The 23,608-nt window shown below is 42.1% G+C and overlaps 2 protein-coding genes and 2 long non-coding RNA genes across 9 annotated transcripts in view; 2 read left to right on the top strand and 2 right to left on the bottom strand.

The window, feature by feature from the left end:
* The window catches only part of PCYT1B (phosphate cytidylyltransferase 1, choline, beta), a 43,581-nt gene extending 31,964 nt beyond the window's left edge, over positions 1-11,617 (bottom strand). For all 3 annotated transcript variants that reach the window (XM_040669822.2, XM_040669846.2, XM_040669866.2), the window contains exon 1: positions 11,310-11,617. In XM_040669822.2, coding sequence (XP_040525756.1) covers positions 11,310-11,387 — 78 coding nt within the window. In that variant the 5' untranslated portion in view covers positions 11,388-11,617. The remainder of the gene's footprint in view (positions 1-11,309) is intronic.
* Positions 63-10,116, top strand: LOC121109093. The gene is made up of 2 exons (XR_005849176.1): positions 63-232; positions 9,014-10,116. It is a non-coding gene; the product is annotated as an uncharacterized LOC121109093 (long non-coding RNA).
* Positions 11,618-11,913: 296 nt separating the features above from the next.
* LOC101749759 lies at positions 11,914-13,322 on the bottom strand. 2 transcript variants are annotated; one of them, XR_005849189.2, is made up of 2 exons: positions 12,729-13,322; positions 11,914-12,428 (listed from the first exon to the last, which is right to left on the bottom strand). It is a non-coding gene; the product is annotated as an uncharacterized LOC101749759 (long non-coding RNA). The 2 variants fall into 2 exon arrangements; XR_210236.5 differs by having other exon boundaries at positions 12,977-13,322.
* A 5-nt stretch (positions 13,323-13,327) lies between these two features.
* Positions 13,328-23,608, top strand: part of POLA1 (DNA polymerase alpha 1, catalytic subunit) — a 191,627-nt gene continuing 181,346 nt past the window's right edge. For 2 of the 3 annotated variants that reach the window (XM_015302671.4, XM_040669778.2), the window contains exons 1-10: positions 13,518-13,557; positions 14,729-14,853; positions 15,957-16,053; positions 16,534-16,614; positions 17,350-17,465; positions 17,715-17,777; positions 19,258-19,356; positions 21,140-21,338; positions 21,566-21,734; positions 22,622-22,800. In XM_015302671.4, coding sequence (XP_015158157.2) covers positions 13,545-13,557; positions 14,729-14,853; positions 15,957-16,053; positions 16,534-16,614; positions 17,350-17,465; positions 17,715-17,777; positions 19,258-19,356; positions 21,140-21,338; positions 21,566-21,734; positions 22,622-22,800 — 1,141 coding nt within the window. In that variant the 5' untranslated portion in view covers positions 13,518-13,544. Of the gene's footprint in view, positions 13,409-13,517; positions 13,558-14,728; positions 14,854-15,956; positions 16,054-16,533; positions 16,615-17,349; positions 17,466-17,714; positions 17,778-19,257; positions 19,357-21,139; positions 21,339-21,565; positions 21,735-22,621; positions 22,801-23,608 lie in introns of those variants that run through there. The other variant, XM_015302675.4, reaches the window with a different exon arrangement.

Here is a 23,608-nt window from a genome sequence, read left to right as displayed (position 1 = left end):
TCCCGGCGGCCGCTAACGGCCACGCTCGGACCGCCCCCTGCTGCGCATCCCGCCGAGCCGCCGGGCGCGGGCCCTTGTGCGGCCGGCCAGGCTGCCTGGGAGCGCCTCTTCGGGCTGCGGTCGGGTGTGTCTGTGTGCTCCGCGTCATCTATCAGGGATACCCAGAGAAGTCAGGGGACTTGGCGTCCTCACCTTTCTGTAAAAACGTTGTACTTTGTTCGAGCTTCTCTAGGTAATGCTTTCGTGTTTTTCTGCTGCTCAAAATAAAGTCGTTTTTCAGTGAAAGGAATTAAAATTCCTCCCAAGAAGGAGATTGTAGCAAAGTGCGAGTCGGTTTCTTCTCTCGGGTAAGTAACAGCGATAGGGCAAGAGGTCATGGCTTCAGGCTGTGCCAAGGGCTGCTGAAGTTGAATATCAGGAAAAAGCTCCTCTCAGAAAGAGTGACAAAGTACTGGCACAGGCTGCCCAGGGAGGTGGTGCAGTCATCATCCCTGGAGGTGTTCAAGAGCTACAGAATCACCGAATCACCAAGATTAGAAAAGACCTCCAAGGTCATCCAGTCCAACCATTCACTTACCATCAGTATTTCCCCACTAACCATGTCCCTTTGTACCACACCCACACAGTTCTTGAACACCTCCAGGGATGATGACTCCTTCACCTCCCTGGGCAGCCTGCACCACTGCCTCACCACTCGTTCAGAGATTTTTCCTAATATCCAACTTGAACGCCCCCTGGCACAACTTGAGGCCATTCCCTCTTATCCTATCAGTGTTACCTGGGAGACAAAGCCAACCCTCACCTTGATACAACCTCTTTTCAGGTAGCTGTAGAAAATGATAAGGTCTCCCCTGAGCCTCCTTTTCTCCAGACTGAACAATCCCAGTTCCTTCAGCCACTCCCCACAGGACTTGTGCTCCAGACCCCTCACCAGGGGTCTGGACACGCTCCAGGGCCTCCATGTCTTTCCTGTAGTGAGAGGTCCAGAACTGAGCACAGCACTAAGGTGTGGCCCCACCAGAGCTGAATACAGGGAGATGATCACTTCCCTGCTCCTGCTGGCACCTCTATTTCTGATACAAGCCAGGATGCCATTGGCCTTTTTGGCTACTTGAGCACACTGCTGGCTCATGATCAGCCAAGCATCAACCAACACCCCCAGGTCCATTTCCTCCACACCAGCTTCCAGCCACTCTGCCCCAAGCCTGTAGCACTGCCTGGGGTTGTTGTGACCAAAGTGCAGGACCCAGCACTTGGCCTTGTTGAACATCATCCCGTTGGCCTCAGCCCAACTATCCAGCCTGTCTAGACTCCTCTGTAGGGCCTTCCTATCCCCAGGTAGATCAACAATTCCTCCCAACTTGGTGTCATCTGCAAACTCACAGAGGGTGCAATCAATCCCCTCGTCCAGGTCATCAATAAAGATATTGAATGGGGCAGACCCCAATACCAACCCCTGGGGAGCACCACTCATGACCAGGTGCCATCTGGATTTAACTCCATTCACCGCCACTCTCTGGGCCCAGCTCTCCAGCCAGTTCTTTACCCATCAAAGAGTGTACCTGTACAAGCCATGGGTGGCCAGCTTCTCTAGGAGAATACTGTGGGAGACAGTGTCAGAGGCTTTGATGAAGTCTAGGTAGACTACACTGGCAGCCTTTCCCTCATCTGCCAGGTGAGTCATCCAGTCGTATAAGGAGATCAGATTGGTTAAGCAGGATCTGCCTTTCATGAACCCATGCTAGCTGGGCCTGATCCCAAGCATGCCATGTGATCTCACTCAAGATGATCTGTTCCGTAACCTACCCCGACACTGAGGTCAGGCTGACAGACCTGTAGTTCCCTAGATCCTCCTTACGAACCTCCTTACAGAAACGTGTGGATGTAGTACTGAGGGACATGGTTAATGAGTATGGTGGTGATGAGTTGACAGTTGGACTAGATGATTTTAGAGGTCTTTTCCAACCTTAATGGTTCTATGATTCTATAATATCATAGAACATAATATCATATATATCTATAGTATCATAGAATATAATATTTCATTTTTCAGCCATAGCCTCTGCACAGCTGAATAGAGTACCAGGTTTATGCCTCTTCAGAACATAAGAACACTGGCAGAGTAACATGAAGCTTCCTTTCATAACTTTTTAGAAGTGAGAGGATTGATTCCCCCCCCCCCCCCCCCCCCCCTTCCCCCATTTTCTTATTAAAAAAGCTTTGAAGAAGCATTACACTATTAGGATATTTGGGCAAACAGTGCTAGGACTTGAATAGATGGACCTAGCAGGTTGCCCTTTTATAAACCCAGTGGTGTATGCCGGTTCCCAGGTGATCAGTGTGGGTGAGCTACACTTCTGGAGTCAGTGCCCAGTTCTCACTGACCCAGTGTGTGTGCTGGGTGGAGAAAGAAGGAAATGTGTTCTTGCAGCAGAGTGATTGCCAGCAAGTTGGAACAGAAAATTCCCTTCATTTGTGCATGAAAAGGTGAATTCCATCTCTGCTTTCATGCTGGGAGTTTGCTATTGAACCTGACTCTCTTTTGATTTGTATTTCATAATGTTTCTCATATAATTATAGATTTGTTTGAGTTGGAAGGGGCCTTTAAAGGCCATCTAATCCAACTCCTCTTGCAATGAACAGAAACACCTACAGCTAGATCAGGGTGCTCAGAGCCCTATCCAGCCTGACCGTGAATGTCTCCAGGGACGGAACAACCATCACCTCTCTGGGCAACCAGTGCCTCATTGCCCTTATTGTATCCTTCCACAGAGATGATTTTTTTTTCCATATACATGTGACACTAAAGAAAACTCTCTTGTGGTGATGTTGTCACCTACCTAAGTTGTGTCAGAATTTCAGTTTTGTTCCTACTTATTTCCAATTTGGGGAAGCTTTTCCAACTTTTTAGTAATGCTTTCTTGCTTTCTGTCTGAAGAACATGAGTAAGAAAATGTTTTGTACCTCATTACTAGAAGAGAACCAATGGCAGAGGCTCTGGTGAGAAGTCAAGGGAAGATTTTGGATTCCCTCATGTCTGTCGAAACAAAATTTGTCACATGTCACCTTGACTGTCATGATCTTAGTCAGCGTATTGGTTTTATGTTCTTGAACAGCATATCCTAAACTGCCTCTTTTAGCTGCACAGGCAAAATAGGCTTTCAAGTAACTGGAATATCTGCTCTTTACAATCTTAAATAAATAAATAAGGAATAGATTTGACTGGAAATGCTGAGCCAGTGCTCTTCTGTAAATCCTTACAGGTGAAGCAATTTTTAAAAGGACAGTAGAGAAAGAATGATGGGTAGGATGGTTCATGCATCTCATTTCTTGTATGTATGTAAGAAAATATCTCACATCAGGCTGAGTGTGGTCGCTTGAAGATTCTCCTGCCATTTCTTCTGAAGTAACAGGGATGTATAACCACTACTTCTAATGATTGAGCTCTTGGCAACAACTGCTTGGGCTTGAATAGACATCTGATGCATGAAAATCCTGTTCCCAGGTGCACAAATTGATGTTCTGCACAAACAGTGCAAGAAACCATGATCCAATCCCCAACACCTGAACCAAGTAGACAGCAAACAGGGAAAATTCTTAATGGCTAGCAAGGTTCACCTTGAGATGTAATGGAACTTTTTGTATATGAAAGTTCTTTCTACAAACAGGAACAGTTAATTCTCTGAGTTAGAAATATATATATGTTTAGTTGTTACATTTAAATCTCTGCCTGAGCTTCTTGTGCAGCTGAATAATACAAAGACAAGTATCCTGCGGTAGGTTCCTCTACGTTTCCAGGCCATCACAGCTAAATCTCCTCTGCCTTTTTTTTTTCAATCTAGCCATTCAAATTATTAATATATTTTACTGAAGCACTCATCAGTGTCCACAACTTTAACTAAATAAACTTCAATTCCTTGTAGACATCAGCACCTGTAAAATCTTCATCATGTTTTTGCCTATTATTCATGTTAAACAAGCAGAGTAGCACTGATCATGTAACATGGCTGAAATCTGAAGATGGCCACTTCCATTAGAGAGGGTCTTCTCCTTTCTCTGTATTTGATGGATTAAGATAAGAGAGAACCATCATCAAGCCATTTACATCAAGGTCTCAATCGTGCTGTTTAACGCATACTAATTGCATTCTTGCCTTATGGCAAAATCCCTAAAAGAGAAACCTCTACTTGGCAACTGGGAATAAACGTTTTAAAGACCCCAAACTGCTTGAGAAGGAAAATGACATGCATTTCACAATTAGTTAACAAAGAATGCTTTATACTGCTTTTAATTCTTAAGCAGAGATGTAGCCTGCTATCTTCAGCAGAGTGTAATGACATACTTCTAAGCCATTTGCCAACAGGTAATTTGGCTTAGATGCCCTCCGCTGTCCAGAGCTGTTACTACTACAGAGAAGTCTGAAAATACTAAGCAGATTCTCCAGGCTGGGGACTGCAGTATTAATGAAAGACACCCGTGATTCTGATGTCCTTTGTAAAAGCATGGACAGGAATGTATTGCAGCCCTTAGAGAACATTATCAAATGTTTGAAGTGCCTCAGGGGATCTGAAGCACTAAGTAACACAGCAGAAGCTGTATTTAAAATGATCGGCACACAAGACAGGATGAAGTAGTCTTCTGACTTACAACCAAGTCATAAAAAAGGGGAAGAGATCCTCAGGTATTTTCTGTCCAGAAGTCAACAGGAAACTATGGAAAACTGGTGAGAGACATGCTTAAACAGTGGTTGACTTTGAAGTCAAACATCTACTCAAATCATCACAGCGTAAGTTCTTGAATATTTAACATGTGAGCTATTTTTTTGCTTCAGTGTGCATATTTTGGATCCCGAAGGCTTCAACAACTGTCAGCTACAAGATTTTGTAAGATGAAAGAATGGATTACCTTCAGAATAGTTACAATGCTGTTTCTTTCTTTCTATCTACCTATCTACGCCACAGTAACTCTAGGCTTGCTAGAATTAGTAATCAACTACAACAACAAAACAGGAGAAAAAGATACCTTACTGGTGTGATGATCAATTAAGTTAATGACAGATTTTTAGACTGAGATTAAACCTCCACAATGTGATATTTTTTTTTCACACCCGCATGGGCAGAGAATGAAAGGTATCCAATGCCATGGCTTCCAACACTACCTCTTTGCTGCTTCCATGTAATCTGATACTGTTGCTTTAATTCACTTTTAGGGTGTAGTTCATCATTCCAGTGGAATGCACAGAGCTTACAAACTATCGCCTTTTTGTCAGAATAAATCCAAAATGTTTCTGATTTATGAGAGAGTCTCACAGAATTGCATATGGATTAAATCCATACTTTTTCATATGCAGTGACAGTCTGTAAATTACTAAAAGAAAAATCACAGTGTTTGGTGTAACATCATCTTATATCTGTCTCTCTCTAGCAGAGATGTGATTTTTAATAAATACTGTATTCTCAAAATACATATATAGAATCAAATTAGTCAGTCTTTCAATAATGATAAAGTCATAAAATTGTAGAGTATACTGAGTTGGAAGGGATCCACGAGGATCATTAAGCCTAGCTGCTGGCTCCACACAGGACCACCCAAAATCCAAACCCTGCAACTGAAAGTCTTGTCCACACACTCCTTGAACTCCAGCCTGCCCTGGGCAGCCCGTTCCATGCCCACCGCCCTCTGGTGCAGCCCCTGTCCCTAACCCCCAGCTGCCCCTCCCCTGACACAGCTCCATGCCGTTCCCTCGGGCCCTGTCGCTGTCACACAGAGCAGAGTTTGTGAAGAGCTGCCGACACAAAAGCACATTTCAGTTCCAATATGACTTATAAACAAATCATCAGAAAATCACAAATTCCTATAAGCAGGGGCTTTTAAAGTGCCATTCATCCATGCCTGATAGTGCTATCTATCTTTAATAACTGGGGCTACCCACTCTGGGGGAGGTTCCTTGCGTTCTCTTTTGTAAACAGCTTTTATAAGCACTTTTGAAGAAAATGGATAGAAATCATGGTTGGTGTTTGAGCAAGAGAATAGCTGTCTTAATTTTACATTTCCATTGAGCTAGTCTCTTATAGTGAGAAATGTTAGGTCTGTGTCTCCCATCATTACATTGTTTTTTTTTTTTGTCCTTGCTATTTTTAACAATCAAGCTTTTAATTACTGGGTTGTCATGGGAGGACAGCTTTTCCAGCAGTGGGACTTTCCTGCTGGATGCACAGAGGTTGTGAAGAATTTCAATTAGCTAACCTCTCTTCATCATTCCTTTCCCAGTACTGCAACAACCGACTCAATCCATTCTTATCACTGTTCTTACTTTCTTACTTAGAATGTCTTTTTCTTAATATCTAACCCGAGTTTTTGTTGATGCTGTCTAATTCGTTTGCTTGCTTTTCTACCGGACATAAATAACACTTTCATTTTCTTTTGCCTTTGGTAGGCACTGACTATTTTTTTAATTAAGGTTTTGAATCAATAGTTTCAGGATATGGAGCAAAGATTCAGGTAGATTTTTATTTTTTGACAAATGTAATATGCCTTTTCTACACTAAACAGCCTTAATTGTTGCTAAGATTTCTCAGAGGTCATATTCTAAAGATTATCTCATTATCTTTTGTGTTGTGTTTTGTGTTCTCTAAAGCATTACTGCAGACCACACAGCATAGCTGCAACTTTACCACTACTGAGAAATATAAAGCTGAATGTAACTGCTTCCTCTATCTCAGTATAAGGTTTGCCTAAATGATTCATGTTCTGCCTGTCCTGTTATTGAGTGAATACTCATTACAGATAAAATATGATTTAAGAAAAATCTTTCTCCTATGTACATTTAAACTACGTTGTTATCCTTCCTTTCACTTTTTTCCTCCAAGCCATTATTTTCTCTCTTTCTGGATCAATTTCAGCTTCCTCTCTTCTGCTTTTCTAGATGTGCACACCAATTCCCTCAAATCCACACAAAATCCTTTGCTAAAGCTGTCTTTCTTGCCTATATTTTTATTGCATTCTCTTCTACCCATCTTCAATCTATCTGTCACCTTCCTTCTCCCCGGCTCAATTTCAGACTTCTTGGATTGATCTTCAGTATTCCATCACTCTGACTTTTCCAGCATTATAAGCCTCCAATACCATTCACGTCAACCTTTATCTGCCCATTTGTCAAACTGTCATGCAAATGTCTTCTTAAGCTGCCAAGTAAAACATCAAGAAATTGAGTAGACTAGACTACATGCAAGTTGGGGATCGAAGTTTATTATTTTGGATACCAAAAGCTTATCAACTGTGGAATTTGATAAATCTGGGCAGAGTGACATACCTTATTTAAAGCAAAACATGCACTTATGCACTGTAAAATGAGAATTTGTTAGCTAGTTTAGCTTTTATTAGTTATCAAGATTGTTTAACCCTGATTAACCCCGATTCTGATTTGATTGCTTACAACTTAGTCAACTTTGAAGCTTTTGATATGGCATGTTACTGGCTGGGCATCTTCTTTCCATTCAGCACCTGTGGAAAATTTCTACCAGCACAGTACAGCTGCTTCCTGTGACTGGGAGGAACCATTTGCTTGGAGGCTTGGCACTTGTGACAATTTAGTGCTATTCAGTCTTGGATATAAGTCACTTCGTATCTGCCAGGGTCCTGAGAGTACTAAATGAACTTGATGGCACCGACAAGCCTCATCTGGGGCCTCCACTCTGCAGTCTCTGCCTATGGGCTCAAGAGCTCGGCCCTTTTCTGAACAGTGTTGGAGTACTCTTCACCTCCATCATATGCTTTGCCTAACCACCAGTATGATGTGGACCTGAAACCGCAGGCTGATTTCCTGGCTTGACCCCAGCCCTTCCTTGTTTCTAAAGACCTATTCTGTGATCTCAACTCTGACCTGCAGGTTGACAAAATGGCTTGATGTTAGACCTGCCTCATGGCCTTATGATCTGGACTCTTGGTTGGACCATGCTCACTTTGCTTGGGTACTGCTGGACTGGGCCCTGGCTGGTGATGCTCTGTCCTGCCAGCACCTTGGCTCTTGACTTGCCTTTCCTTAACAAGCAGCACCACACCTACTACTCCCTGGCAACATGTACATTACTAGTATGCTTAACCATGAGTTTAGCTACTAAGCTACCTGGATGCTCCATTCCTTACTGGATGTGGGTGAAAGTAAGCAACCCTTGTCTAGTTCTACTGAATAACTGCCCATGTTTAATCCTGGGACTTGGCAACTCTGAAGATCTCTATTCTATCAGTTTCTTCCATTTTGCCTAAAATAAGGCAGCTTAAGCCACCAAAACTGATTGGAAGCCTCAGTTCAGTTCAGCCCTGGGCCTTCAGTCAATGCCTGAAGTATGCTGTAGGAGAGGATGGATATAGATGTGCTGTTGCTGAGCTCAGCCGTGTTCCCAATTGATCTGGACTTTGTCCTGTGGACTGACTTTCTGTCCTGCCCTGGGATTTGTCTCACCACTGTAGACTTGGTCCGGTGGTCCCTGGCCTGTCTGACTCACATTACTGTCACCAGACCTGACCATGCCTTGCACTTCTGGCTTGCCTGTGATGAGACAAGTCCAAAATCTCATTTGGTGATCCAGACTCTTGGCTGACACTGACTACTATGGCTGAACCCATTGGTGGCAAGGTTCTTCTCACACCAGCTGTGTCATTATCCCTGCCCTTATGGAGCAGCTGATTCTTGCTGCACCCTGACAGTTAGCTCAGATGTTCTCAACCCCTAAACTGAGTGCAGCGAGGCCTAGTCCATGGCTGTATGGGATCTTGTCCACATGATTCTGACTCATCAGCCTGACGCTGAGCTTTGGTCTCCCCATCATGCTAGCATTTGCCAAGCCCAAGGCTCCTGAGCAGATCCTTCTGCCTGAGACATGGCCTTCAGGGTCCCTGCTGCCCTTAGGTCCCCTACACCGCAGGTCCTTGTCCCTGTCCCAGGTCAGTGTTCATGAAGTAGCCTACAGACAAACCAAACAATTAAGTCATACTACTTTCTTTCCAAATCCAGATCTCTGTGAGATGTGAGGATGCACCCTGCTCACGAGGAGAAGCAGCTGCCTGTGCCCTAAGGATACCAATAGCCCTGACCAGTCTCTACCCTCTGCTCAGGGGCTCTACTCTTGCAAGAGCTGTGTTGTAGCAGTACCAGCCTCCAACTCAGCAACAGCCACACCCCTGCTTCCCACCTGGGCTTTGGACCACACTTTTACTCCACACTTGTCTGGTGAACACCAGGCTGTGTCTGACCCCGGATATCATCACCAGGTCTGATCCTCACTTTGGCCTTGGACCTGCCTCATCACCATGGGCATGCCTGGTGACAATCAGGCCATGCCTGACCCAGACTAACATCACTGGACCTGCCCCTGAGACACATTTATGCATTGACCTCAGAGCTGCCTCACTACCAGGGACTTGCATGGACTGGACACTTGGTTTCCCTGAGTGCTCTCCCAGTGCCTGTCCTACTGATATTACTTAGAGTGTGTGGGACATGGACTTCCCTGTCCCTCCACTGGGGAGCAGCCAGCTCTTGCTGCTTTTTGATACTGAGAGCATGGATTCTACTGGCACTTATTCAGCAAGAGACATGGGGGCAACTGCAACAAGACTGGCAATTATTTCACAGCATAGTGCAATGGTTTTGTCTTTCCTGTTGAAGAGTCTTAAAAAGGTTGAGCACAGAATATTGACTATTGGAAGTATATTTGATCTTCAGCCAGGTGTTGAAACGTAACAGCCTCTCTGCAGTAATGTTCTGCTTATACACTGATGGTTCAATTTTGTGTAAAGAGTGCTAAAAGTAGTTAAAACAGAGAGTTTAGTGCTGTGGCAATAGCTGTATGCTTTTGAATACCATTGGCATCAGACTTAATTCTTAGACATTATAATTACATGTAAGCTCATTCTCTGTGCGTTTGCTCTAACTTGTCTTCCCTATTTAATCTACATTACAATATTTTGTACTTGAAAAGGAATATTGTATGAAAGAAGCAGGTGATTCGATTCTGCTCTCTGTTACTGTTAGATAAATTTCACTGATGTTGGTAGAGTTACCAGGATTTGTTTAACTGCAATTAGAATTTAATGCATTTGTTGTTGTTATTCTTATTTTAATCTCTGGATATCTTTTCCATACCACTTTCTTCTGTCAGATGGCAAATTAATGGAAGCTGTTGTTCCAGTTTCTATTTCATGTTTACGCTTCAGAGTCTTTATGTCATAGTAGCATCTTTATCTTCTTTATCCTATTGTTAGCAAGAAATGTGGGTAAGAAATCAAAAGGAGAGTGCAGTGAACAAAATGCATTTACAGGCCTAGTAGTTAACAAGCCTACTCTTTGAACATAAATGTTTGCATTATCATCTTCATTGATAAACAAAAGGAGAAGCATCTCTTTCTTCATATTCCTGTAAGTAAGCTAAATACATGTAAAGAGTTTTAAAATCAAAGAACTCTTGGTGGGAAATAATTTGAGATTTTTAATTTTTATTTTTAATTTATCTAATCTATGCTCCTTTAGTAGTTTAGTCCCCTATCCAGCCAGCATCGGCTGTAGCAGTTAAAGTAATTCACGTTAAAATGTCACATGAATAGCACAGTTGAGTAACCAGCTGCTGAAATGAAATAGCGAATGAAATGAAATGAAAAGAACTAAATCATACCAGATGCATAAACTTTAAGTTGAGTGATAACATGAATTCATTTAGACCAACATAAGGATTAAGAGTCCGAGAAGAAAATACTCTATGTTTGTGGAATACACATACTATATGCACACACATATCCTGTGCAGTAGCACACAGTTCCCCACTAAGATACTCTGTCCTTAACAACGATATAGTAATGCTTAGACATTTTTAGTTAGTGCAGCTGAATTTGCTATCTCTGCCACAATTCATAGTCTACTTGCATTCCATATTTCATACAATCCCTCTTAATTTCAACAGATTTTTTTTTCATCATCATAAAAATTACCAAGCATGAGCTTAATGTGTAATATTGGAATCTGAGAATTTTAACTTTTTGCCCTGCTGTCCTTGAGACAGATCTTGCATGCATGGATATAAAAAGGAAGAACAGAATTATTCTCAATGCAGTAATTACTTTGTCAATTTAGTACAGGTTTGATACTATACTCCATTTGTACTTTTGTGTGTTAATATATACTGCAGTATACATTAACTTGGAGCTCTCACAGTCGTTTTCAGCATTTTCTATTCATAAATATTGTTTTTGAGTCAGAACTGACATATTTAAATCATAGCTCTAAGAAAACAACATGAAAAATACATCTTTGTCACCTTTCGTTGAAATCTGGGAGCGCAGGTTTCCTGAGCTTCCTCTTCTGCTCTGTGCTTTTGGCTGCCTACCATCTTCATCACTGCACTTCTCCTGTGCTTTTTTTTTGAGGCTTATCACACTTTCCTTGAGAGAACCTTGAGCGGCTTGGAGCTGCACAGTGCAATTCCCACTCTTTTACTTCAAAGACAATTGAGCAAAGGTCATACCAAGCTGTTCTTGTATGACTGTCCCAAGGGAGGCTAAACTTCAGCTCAAGGTAATCTGCTGTGACAAAGCCATTTAGCAGAGGAAGTTCCAGATCCTGCTGGGCTATTTTTCTTTACCAAAGCAAACTGTCCGTCCCCCCCCACCCTTTTTTTTTTTCCCCTCCCCTCCCTGCAGCACTTAAATGCTTATTATGCTATGCTCCAGGAAACAGATACCTTCTTGTTATGGCCCAAGATGAATGCCAGGATTGAACAAGCATTCATGAAAAAGGGTTTTGTTTAGTCTGCCCTGACCCACAGTGGAGCTGTATCAACAAGTACAGTTTGATAAGTTAACTGTATCATTGTGTACCATCTCAGATCATGGCATCACCTGAATGAATAACATTTCACTGTGTGTTTGACAGCCGACAAGGGGTATTGTTTTATTTTATTCAAAAGAATTAAAATCCAGTCAATTCAGAATTACAAAGAATGCGTAAGAAATCATTTAGATGTATGTGAAATGCAGTGTCACTGTATTTTTATTCCAACTGAACAATTTTGTGATAGCTATTTTATACATTTTACATACATGAGACAGCATTTCATTTGGTGCAGTGTATCTGTAGGTCAGATAGGTATTCTTTGTGTAGCTGTCAGTGCTTCATAGAATGGCTTAGGTTGTAAGGGACCTTAAAGATCATCAAGCTTCAGCCCTCCAAAGCTATAGGTTCCCAGGGCCGTGTGTTTGCTACAGCTTCACTGATCCAGTAGTGAACACTGATCCTCAGCTGTTGCTGAGGGGTGGTCTTTCTGAGCCCAGGGATGGACTGCCGGGATGGATGGGGCCATGTCTGGCACTTCTGACGCTGCTGCTATGGTAGGTTATACAGTTCCATTGAAGACGAGGTGCAGCAGTAACAGACAGTACTATAGCAAGAAGTGGGTAGAAGTGTCAATGTCTAGTAGTTGCTTTTGTCTGTTTTAAATCTCCCCCCCCTCCCCCCACCAAAGCAATGGAGTTCTTGTGTAGAAACAAAACAACTCGCAGCTTCAGAAATATACAAATTTCCCCTACTAGATACTTAAAAATAAAGCAGTCAGTATATTCAGGCCGAGCAGTACTACCCAAGGCTTCTGTAGCCACCTTCCAGCTGTAAGACCACGTCCTACCCACTACCAAGGTATGTGAAGAGCTGGTGCCATCTGTCTCCCTTACAGGCCACGCACCCTCACTCTGGAGTCAATGCCCATGTGTTTTCACAGGCAGCAAATGCTGCTCAAGTAAATCCTGCAAACAAAGGTTGAAAGATCGCTGGGTAGTGACGAACCAACAGTGATGTCTGAAAAATACCAAAGTAGAAAGAAGGAATAAAACCCACTAATTTCCCTATGCCATTTTAGAGGAAAGGGCTCAAAGCTTCAGTCACTGCAACCGTGATTTTTAAGAACACTTCCCAACTGTTTTTGAAACCTACCCTTCTCCAGACACAGCTTGTGCCCCTCAGCTGAAGGCTGTGGAGCGTTCCTCACACACGCCACTGAAGCTGTCTCTGTGGGATGAGGGTGTGCAGAACACATTCTACCCTCCCATCAGGTGTCAACTAAGGATTCTTTTTCCCTGAGACCTTCGCACTCCAGGCCTCTTAAAAAACAACAAGGGTTTGAAGCACTAGGACAGCCACACGGCTGCGACGGAGGCCGCTGCACCGCCAGCCGGCGACCTCCTCTCACACAGCCGGCAGACACGGCCGCTCCCGCAGCTGCACCATTAACTCCGCACCCTACGCTCACACAGCCTCGCACCGGAAGCCGCTGAGCCCCATCCCGCCCTTCCGGTCCGCGCGCAGCCCCAGCCCCGGGCAGCAACGCAAGTGCCCGCCCCCACCTCAGGGGCGGTAGGGTGGGAGGTGCGTGTGTGTGTGTAGGAAGGGGGCGAGCGGAGCCGCCGTCGCTCCTGATTGGCTGCCGCCCTGGCGGCGGCTCGCGGGACTCCCGTCTCGCGCCACTTTCGCCTTTGGCGCGAGCGGCGCGCGCGCGGGCGCCATGGCTGAGGATGGTGAGGGCCGTGCGGGCGGCTGGGCTGGGCTGGGCTGGGCTGGGCTGGGCTGGGCTGGGCTGGGCTGTGGGGCGCGCGGCAGGGAGCTCCCACTTACGGTGGTGGGCGGAGGGGGGGGGGGGGAAGCGAGGAGGGGATCACCTCGTGGGGGTCGCTGCGGTGGGTGAGGGGGCGAAAGAAGCGGGAGGCAGCCGTCAGGTGTGGGCAGAGCGCGGCTCTGCCTCGGCGCAGCTGCGCTCCTAAGCGCTGTGGATCCACGTAACGAACATTGCTGCTTTGCTTTGCTGTACGGGCCTCTTCGCTGCCTGTCTATCCCCTAGTTGTCATGGAGACATGCAAAATACAAGGAACTGGAAGTGCCATGGGAAATGGAGGGGGGGGGGGTCCTTTTCAGATAGAAATGAGATTTGAGGGGTGCTTTGGAAGTCCGGGAGGCAGCTTCTGTGTTTTCCCTCCCCATCCTGCTGGACATCGGCTGCCATGGAACCTGCTTGCTCTGTCTGTATCTGAGGTGTATCTGTCTGTATCTGAGGCCGTGTGTTCCCTCACGCCAGAACTTGCTGTCCGTGACATTGTGCCTTTAGCTGGGTATGAGACAGTCGGGTATTGAGGCCCTGGAGCATGTCCACAGAAGGGCAGCGAGGCTGTGAGGGGTCTGGAGCACATGTCCTATGGGCTGCGGCTGAGGGAGCTGGGATTGTTCAGTCTGGAGAAGAGGAGGCTCAGGGGAGACCTCATCACCCTCTGCAACTGCCTGAAGGGAGGTTGTGGTGAGGGAGGGGTTGGCCTCCCAGGTAACAGCGATAGGATGAGAGGGAATGGCTGCAAGTTGTGCCAGGGGTGGCTCTGGTTGGATATTAGGAAGAATTTCTTCTCGTCAAGAGTAGTGAGGCAGTGGCACAGGCTGCCCAGGGAGGTGGTGGAGTCACCATCCCTGGAGGTGTTCAAGAACCGTGTGGATGTGGCACTGAGGGACACGGTTAGTGGGCGTGGTGTGATGGGCCAACAGTTGGACTTGATAGTTTTAGAGGTCTTCTCCAGCCTTAACGATTCTATGATTTTGCTCAGTAACTACCTGAGTATTCAAAACTCATGCATCACAGAACACTGAATACCAGAGATAACAGCACTCATTACTAAAATTTCTTCTCTTGTTTTTAATTAATTTCAGCGATGCCTGAGTCTGGGAGCTTTGCAACGTCACGTTCTAGGCGTGAGAGGAAGTCAAAAAGAGGTCAGCAAGAAGCACTGGAACGTCTGAAAAAGGCCAAAGCTGGGGAAAAATTAAAATACGAGGTGAAAATTCCCCCTCTTTTCTCTTTAATAAAAAGTTAATGTGAGCTGAAATGCTTAACTACCCTTTATGCATTTCCCAAAATTATGAGAAGCAAAATCTGCCATTCAGCTTACTTTTTTTAATGACGTGTCTATTTTGGAATGTAACACTCTTTCGTATTGCTTTTGTGTTTTCAATACTGAACTTGAATAATTTCAAGTCAAATATGCAACATCTTTGCTTGGTAGCTATCCCACAGAGAGCAAAGAAGGAACCGCCTATAACTATAATTTAGTCAATGTTATGATAGGAATAAGGTGTTTTTTTTTAACTTCTAATGATCTTAGTCTTCAAATTTCAAAGCTTTATGTGACTGAAATCCATTAATATGGATTGTATATATTGTAATGTATTGTAGGTGTCCCTGTTCGTTGCAGAGGAGTTGGACTAGATGAGGCTTATAGTCCCTTCCAAATCAAATTAATTATGTTAGTCCACGAATATTGATACTCTGTTCCCACAAAGAATAGAAAATTTAAGTATTCGACTGATATAACTAAAATTTGGCGGTGTCATCAAGACTGTCCAATTAATTGTAGTGTTATCAGAAAGTGGCTTCCACGTTGAAGTGGATAAGTGTGAAGAAGTCTGAAATGCATAGATCATTAAGATGCAAATTCACTCTTAGGCACAGAAGAACATCTTCAGCATTATTCTTCAGCACATCAAATTGCTTTCCTTTTCACTGAGCTTCCCTTGGTGCCTGAGAGTAAAGCAGAACATCACAGCTCATAATTGTTAGGATTTATTTATTATTTTATTTTTTGTGGTGTGAAATGAGCAATGAATTGTATCAAGTTCAAATGAAGTCTCCACGGGTTTTTCAGTAGATTTGGTATAATGTGATAATTTAAAGAATTGGTAGGAGTTCTTTTGTCACTGCCAAAAAAAAAAAAAAAACCAACAAAACAGAAGTTAAATTGAGCGAATACCTTTGCTTACTAAATGAAAATATTGTATCTGTCCAAGAGGACATGCAGTTCCCAGGAACTTTTGTGTTTGCATTGATAACCTATATGAATAAGTAACGGAACAGCTAATCGTCAGTGCACTTTAACTGCAGGTTGAGGAGTTCACTGGTGTTTACGATGAAATAGATGAAGAACAGTACTCCAAGATAGTCAGAGAACGTCAGGATGATGACTGGATTGTTGATGATGGTAAGTTAAGGTTCATTTGGAGAGTTATTTCATTTATAGTATTATAACCAGCTGGATTTCATAACACCTGTGTTTTGAGGTAAGTTATAGTTCAGTGCATTCCTAGAACTGTTTTAGTGGATCAAAAAAAAAAAGGATGAACTATAATACAGAAATGAGTCTTGCATTGTTCTCATAGTACTGTATTAAGGTAGTAGTGAATGTATTTTTCCACTAATAATTGCTTTTGAAACTTTATTTCCAGTTGTCAGCAATGTAACTTTAAAAAGAAGTCCTGTAACTGGTAATTTCTAACTAAGTAATAATAGTATATTTAATCTAATAGAAGATGCAGCTGAGAGTGCTATGGATTTTAATGTCTGCATTTGTATCACTTGCTCTATATTAAAGGAAAAAAGAATATTTATGTAACACTGGAACTTAGAAATATCACAAAAGAGAATTTGAACTGCAAATGTTTAACGTTTTGGTGTTGTGCAGATGGGATAGGTTATGTAGAAGATGGACGGGAAATCTTTGATGAAGATCTAGACGATGATGCTCTTGGTTCCAGTAAGAAAGGTAGGATGAGCTAAACCACTGTAGAAAGAAGGTTTTCAGCTGCTTCTCAAATGGGCAACTTGTTGGTGTCAGAATATGCTGAATGTGGCCAAAGGCCTGCTTCTTGAAGCAATGTAGTTCCATGGCTGTGGTCTTAAATTTTTTTAGTCTCTGTGATGCAAAAGGGAGGGGTCCACAACCTGATGTCAAATAACTTCTAACTGCTTTAGTGCTTAGTCTTCTATGGGATATATATTCAAATCTACAGCAAACACATCTGGGCAATGTTTTTGGCTTCCAAAGCCCATGTGTGAGGGATGCGTGGTCTCTCACCACTAAAATCCTTACATGCATTTATGGATGTGGGATCAAATGGTTTTGCCATCTTTTATGATTGCAGTGAAGCCTGATGTTGAGAATCCAGGCCTAGTGCTGAACTCCTGGATACTTCTTTCTTCTCTGCAGATTCTGTGTAAAGTATCTCGGTCCTTTTTCTGGAGTATGGACTTGTATGGATGCAAAGATTATCCCTGATGTGACTAGCAGTGATGTGATGTCGATAGGATTTTGCATACTTTTTTGTGCGTGACAACCATTAGAAAACTGGCAGCAAACAAAAATGTATTAGGCTTTGTTTCAGGCAGCAGCATAAGGGTGGAAGAAGTGATTACCTCATCTGTCTATTCTTGCCTCTAACTGGACCCTTAATATTTAACTTTTTGATGTAGAAGTAATTGATTTTATCTTTTTCTGTAGGAAAAACCGGCAAAACTTCTACAATTGGTAAAAAGAATGTGAAAAAATCTGTGGTAGCAAAGCCAAACACAATTAAATCTATGTTTATTGCCAGTGCTGGGAAGAAAAACACGGACGTAAGTTACTGCATGGTGAAGTTTAAAGATTTTTTTAACTTCTCTATTGTTTGAGGGGTGTGGGGGTGGGGTAAAGTGAGGTTTTATTTCAGTTTCCTGTGTCTAGCTCCTAACAGGAGTTCTTGTGTATAGTGCCTTTCTGAAGTTGTGCATGTGTTTTGTGGAAATCCTTTAGCTGTTCGGTGCTAATCTCCTGATTGGGTTTGTATGAATAGCTAAGAACTGTTTGGTTAAACTGTTATCTTGCAGAAAACTGTGGACCTGTCAAAGGATGATTTACTAGGGGATATTCTTCAAGATCTAAATGCTGAAGTAAGTATATAGGTAAAATCTCTGAGATACCATCATCCATTTATTTTCCTTGCTGTGGAACGTGCAAAGAAAATAAAATTCTTCCTAAAACCAGACCATCTAAGATCGATATCTGCAATAACACGTCTGCTTGATATGTTCCTTGTATGTTTGCAATCTGTCTGCCTGTTGTCTCTACCACACAGAGGTTGAATGACTGTTGATTTTGTTAAGCCAAAGCTAGTATCTCCTGGTTAGGGACGGCTTATAGTGTGTGACCTAGGACCTGTGCTAATGCAACTTTCTAGGTTTCAGTCAGCTTGGAGTGAAACGGAACTTATGTGTATCTGGGCAGTGTATATCACCATCCGTCAGGTACACTGTGGGGTATTTCCATCTGGCGTGTTTGAGTGCACCAGAGGAGACGAGAAAGGATTGTTCTGGAATGTGACAGCCTGAACTGTCTGCCACCTCCTTTGCGTGGTGAACCTGATGGTTACGTTCTCTGAACTATGAGTGCAGGATGGCTGCTACAGCAGCCAAGGTTGGACTGTTTCTAATGAAGCCATTCCTGATGGTCACTGAGTTTTCAGTGAGTTGATGCCACTTAGCGGGATTTCTTAGAGCTGAAGAATTGCTCACATGTAAACATGTGAAACTGCTGTTGTGGTGAGATACTGAATTCCTATGTATTCTGTCATTGTAAGTATATTATATTTGTACAGAGCAAGGGGGGTTGGAACTTGATGATCTTTGGGGTCCCTTCCAACCTGAGCCATTCTATGATTCCAGTATAAAGTTCTCCTAGTTTTGCGGTCTTTTTTTTACTCCTTCCTATGGCATCTGGTGGAGAGTTACGGTATCTTAGGCTATCAAAACCCTCAAATCATTCATCAAATGCATTTTAATGCTGTCAAATTTTGCAGAGCATTAAGTGGGGGAAGTAATGCTGATAATTACGCTATAGGTTCTATGTAAGTAATAGCTAACTATTGTTTTGTCTTTGTTGATTATTTTCTAACATTTTATTTTGTTGTTTTCTGTTGATAAAGATGAGTAAAAAATGTACATACAAATACATTAAAATGTTTTTCACCCTAGTATGACTGCTTAAAAACCAACACACTGAGCACGTGTGCTCAGTCCTACTGTTCTAGCAGAAATGAAGAACATCCCACCGGTTATTCTGATACTCCTATGTTGAAGGCACGGTTGGCTATTGAAATGCCCACTGTTGGAAAACTGTTTTAATTACTTACGACAATATTTCTCTCAAAATTTACCAAAAGAATTTAGTGTCTTTCTTCATGCGCTGATTGCTCAGATTATTTTTGTCTTTGCACATAGCTGAGTTGTATATCTGGAAGTTTCTTTGCTTGATGAGTGAGAAATATCGGTGGCCTCCTTGCTCAGTGATGGAAGATGTTACGAACCAAGGCAAAAGAAAACACTAAACAACCCCTCTCCATTGTGTCTCTGTCTCTTTTCTTTCAATATTCAGACTGTTCAGCTAAGTCCACCACCGATTTTAGTACTGAAAAGGAAAAGATCTGCTGGAATGCCACTGAATCCTTTCTCTGTACAGCGCCAGTCTCCTAAGGTGAAGTAAAAGTTTTTTTTAAAAAAATTTCTCATCAGTAACTGTTAATCTATGTTTTGGTTAATTTGAATACTGTTGTCTTTTATTTCTGTTTCTAGAAACTACTTTTCTCATTAGTTTCCTAAGCAATATTGCTGTGTAATGGCACACTTCTTTTCCTTCTGTGTTAATGTATAGAGAGTATTACTCTTTTTATATCTTTAGAGTCATAGTGTGTGTAGCTGTCACAGTTGACAGATGAAATTGTTTCTGTAAGGTGCATCGCATGAAGGTGAGCTTCTGCATCTGTTTTCCCTAAGAGTAGAAAAAACCTTGTGGCAAAGAGAAGATGATGGGAATTAAAGTAAGCAGTAGAAAGTGTCAGTGCTGTGGAAAAGTATAAGAGACTCTTCTTCTACACAACTGGAAAACAAATGGGCAACTGAAGGTATGGGTAGAAGTTGAACTCAGTGGAAGACAGAATGAGAAGAGTAATAGGCTTTTGCTGTAGATGGAAGGCCACTGTTTTGATAAGGGCTCTGGTAAATGGGAAGGACATTATAGCTGGAGATACAATGAGATGCTTGCTAGGAGTCTAGAGAGCAAACAGAGTAGAGTAGATAAATCTGGTTTTCCATTAAAATATAAGCATGAAAACTTAATATCGTACTGAAATCAACTCTTAAAATAGTCACCACTGGCACTTACTTCAACAGTTGTGTTGGAGTGTAGGAGTAATTTAGAAAGTGGGAGATACAATAAGAGAGGAGATCTGTGTCTATAGGGCAAAAGAGAAGTCATGTCTGTAGGAAATGAGAGGCAGTTACGGTGATAGATTCCTCTTAGGAGGAGGAGCTGGAAATTTGGACAGAGAAATAAATGAAGAGTATAGTCTTAGAAAATAAATGATCATGAAAGAACAAGGTAGCAGTGACTTTCTACTGCAGAAGGTAAGAGCAGAAATATGAATAAATTCATCTGGCTGAGTTAGCAGAAGAAATTGTTAGTAGGGGTATTTTAGGTAATGTTTGCTTCTGTTCAAGGATGGGCTGAATTCTGGTGACCACAACTAAAGCAGCTGAACCCTAGAAATACTTGTGTGCAACTCTAAATTCTACATCTGTAAACAACAGGTTTGAGCTCTTGTTGCAGTTTAAAGGCCAGTAGAAACAGAAACCTGTTGTTGGTCATAGTGAAGACCATTTAATAAATATCTATTGGAAGAGGTTCTGTAGCTGCTACCATAGTCATGCCCTGTCTGAAATATAAACTCTGTGCGTACCATCTTGGAGTTAAGGCTTGCAGGTAATGTTGAAATGCAGTATGTTTGTCTTCCTCGCTCTTTCCATCATGAAGCACTGCTGTCTGGTCCCGTGGAGTCCTTTAGAAAGCTTGAACTCATTACTGATCCAAACAGGTGGAGACTAACACATTGGCCTTCCCTGCTTGTTCCAGGCCCTGTCTCTGCCTGACATATATTGTCATATACTCAGCTGACACAGATAGAAGTATGTATTTAAGAATGAGGTCATACTATGTGGGAAAATAGTGAAAATAACTAAATGTCAACTGTGGCCTGTTGTAAACTGCTTTTTTTTTTAAACTACAGAAGGAGCACATTACAACAGAAATGATGCTAGAGAATTAAAAGCTTAATCTTGAGGAGTTTTAGCTGTCATGCTGCAGAATATGTGGAGCTTTCCCCGTAGCCCTGGTTACTAGTTCTGCAAATAGCAAGCACTGGATTTTTTTTTTCATGCTTTTAAAGGAAAATTTTTTAACTCATGTCTAAAATGTCTTTCAGGTAATCACCCCTGTATCAAAGAAAGCTCCTGTTCAACTCAGGAAAGAAGCTCGTCCTCCAGCTTCATTTCATCCTAAACATCCAAATTACACAGCAAAATCTGTCACAGCCTCTGAAGAGAATGAGGATACCAAGTATGTGCAGAAAGCTACAGAAAATGGGAGAGTAGTGAAGACAAAAGAAGAAAAAGCTATTGAAGGTATTGAAAAGAAGTCAGAACCTAACTCTGGAAACATATTAGTATTAAAACTCTTCATAGTTTATTCTATTTAGATGTTTAGATAGCTTAAATGTGACGTTGTGTTTGTAGATTAGTATTGTGTGTTAACATTCAAGTATATGGTTTGCAATCTTCATGCACAGGTATAGTCTGCACTGTGTCATTTTAATGATCGAAACCTTTAGTTCTATGTGTATCACTTGCAGATGATGATCAGGGAATGATGGATTTTGATGATGAGGACTTTGATGAACCTATGGAAGCAGAGCTAATGGGAGCTGTACCTGAGACAGCTGAAACCTTGAAAAGAGACAAGGAAGTTGAAAAGAAAGAGATGGAGCAGCTGGAATCTAAGAAGAAAGAGGCATCTGCCTTGTAAGAAACTCTCTTTTTATTCTTTTTAGCTCCTCCTAGCAAGTAGCCTTTTCGGTATCTGCAAGCCTTAGTATTTGCCTTTGCCTGTAGTATGTTTGTGATATAGACAGAACAGTGACAATCCAGTGTGATTTTTTTGTTTATATCATGACCTTAAAAATTATCATATTGAACATGCTGATAGCTACTTACTTCATTAAGAGATACTGAATTCTTTTGGGATTTGGCACGTAACAACATAACAGTGTATTTCAGTACGCTGGGATGACTTAATTTGGGTGTGAACACACTTCAATCCCAATGAGCAAAAATGAGGAATTGCTGAAGATTCTTTGTGCTAAGCAACCCAGAAGGAATTTTATAAGATTAGTTGTTGTTGAAAGTATTATAGCTAGAAGTAGTTGATCATGGTTATCAGCTACGTCTTGGAAATGGAAGAAAAGTGTTTTCACTGTACTTTCTTGATAGTTTGGGAAAAATCTTGACTCCTATATTTCCATAACTTTAAATTATAAAATTCTTGTAGGCTTAAACATTGAATGACTCAAAGGTAGTTTTGCTGAGATAATCTGTTGTTCCCACTAAGCAACTTTTACAGTTGTATAGATTTAGTTATGTAAAGGCTTGAATGACCAAAGCTGAAATTCCAGGTGTATGGCTTCTAAAGCTTGTGTGTTGTGTAATGAGAGCCATACTTACATGTGGATTTCTCTCTTTGTTGCTCCATCTTTCTCTTCTGAAGTAGTCTGAAGAAATGTAATTTCTTTGCGTGTTTCTTGGTAGTGAGATGAGTAGCAAAAGGTGTGAGAATGTTAGGAGTGGGGAAAAAAGGAGAAACAATGGAAAACATGATTTTACTTGTTGCTTTTCTTCTGCAAAACCTGCAGAAGTCGTTCTCTCCCAGATATCTCATGTTGGGACAAAGTAGAGGAGGATGAAGCGGATCTCGTGGCAACAGATGTTCAGTTGGACCCCAATCTCCTTCCACTTGTGAATGGGGAAAATGATGATCAAGTCTTAAGATTTTATTGGCTGGATGCTTATGAAGATCAGTACAGTCAGCCAGGTAACTATTCACCTAAAGGCAGAAAATGCCATTCTCATTCTTTTTGTGCAACTGGAATTTTGTACTGCTTAAGTTGTGTCTAGATATCCTTTATATCTGTGTTCTATAGCTTGTGCAGTGATCTCTTTTGTTCCTCTTCCACCTCATCTTTAGTGCAGAGCAATATGACTTGACAAAGTAAGAATATTGTAGTGTACTACTAAGGTGGTGCAAAGGCAACTACTATCTCTTCTTGATGTTGGTGACCCATTGATATTCTTAACACTGATACCTGCTCTAGGAATAAGCTAATACTGTTAATTTCTTACTTAGTGGTGCAACAGTTGAGCATTCAAATTCTCTGGAAATGTTCTTTAAGATTCTGGCAGCCTGTTCTAGTGGTTGGTGACCCTGCCCACGGCCCGGAGGTTGAAACCAGATGACCTTTGAGGTCCTTTTCAACCCAGGTTATTCTATGATTCTGTGATTCTGGTGTATTATTGGAAGTCCTGTAATAGTCGTGTAATTTTATGCAAGGAGAAGGTTTGTTAATAAAGGGAGGAAGGTGGCCTGAAAGATACAGACTATCTAGATCTTACTCAAACTGTGTAATTCTTGAATATTGTCCCTATGTTAGAATCCCTACGATACTTTGTGCATCTGAAATGTGAATCCTGGCTCAAACCTTCAAAACTTCAGCTCTCTGACCGCCAGCCTTGACAAAAGAAGTTGTGCTCACATCTGTTCTCAGCATTTTCTGTCCTTTTCTTTAAAGATTAAGACTCTATTTCTCTGATTTGTGCTTAGAGTAGGTTTACCGGAGGGTTCT

Source organism: Gallus gallus, chromosome 1 (assembly GCF_016699485.2).
Source record: "Gallus gallus isolate bGalGal1 chromosome 1, bGalGal1.mat.broiler.GRCg7b, whole genome shotgun sequence".
Lineage (NCBI taxonomy): Eukaryota > Metazoa > Chordata > Aves > Galliformes > Phasianidae > Gallus > Gallus gallus.
This window is presented reverse-complemented; position numbering and strand designations above follow the sequence as displayed.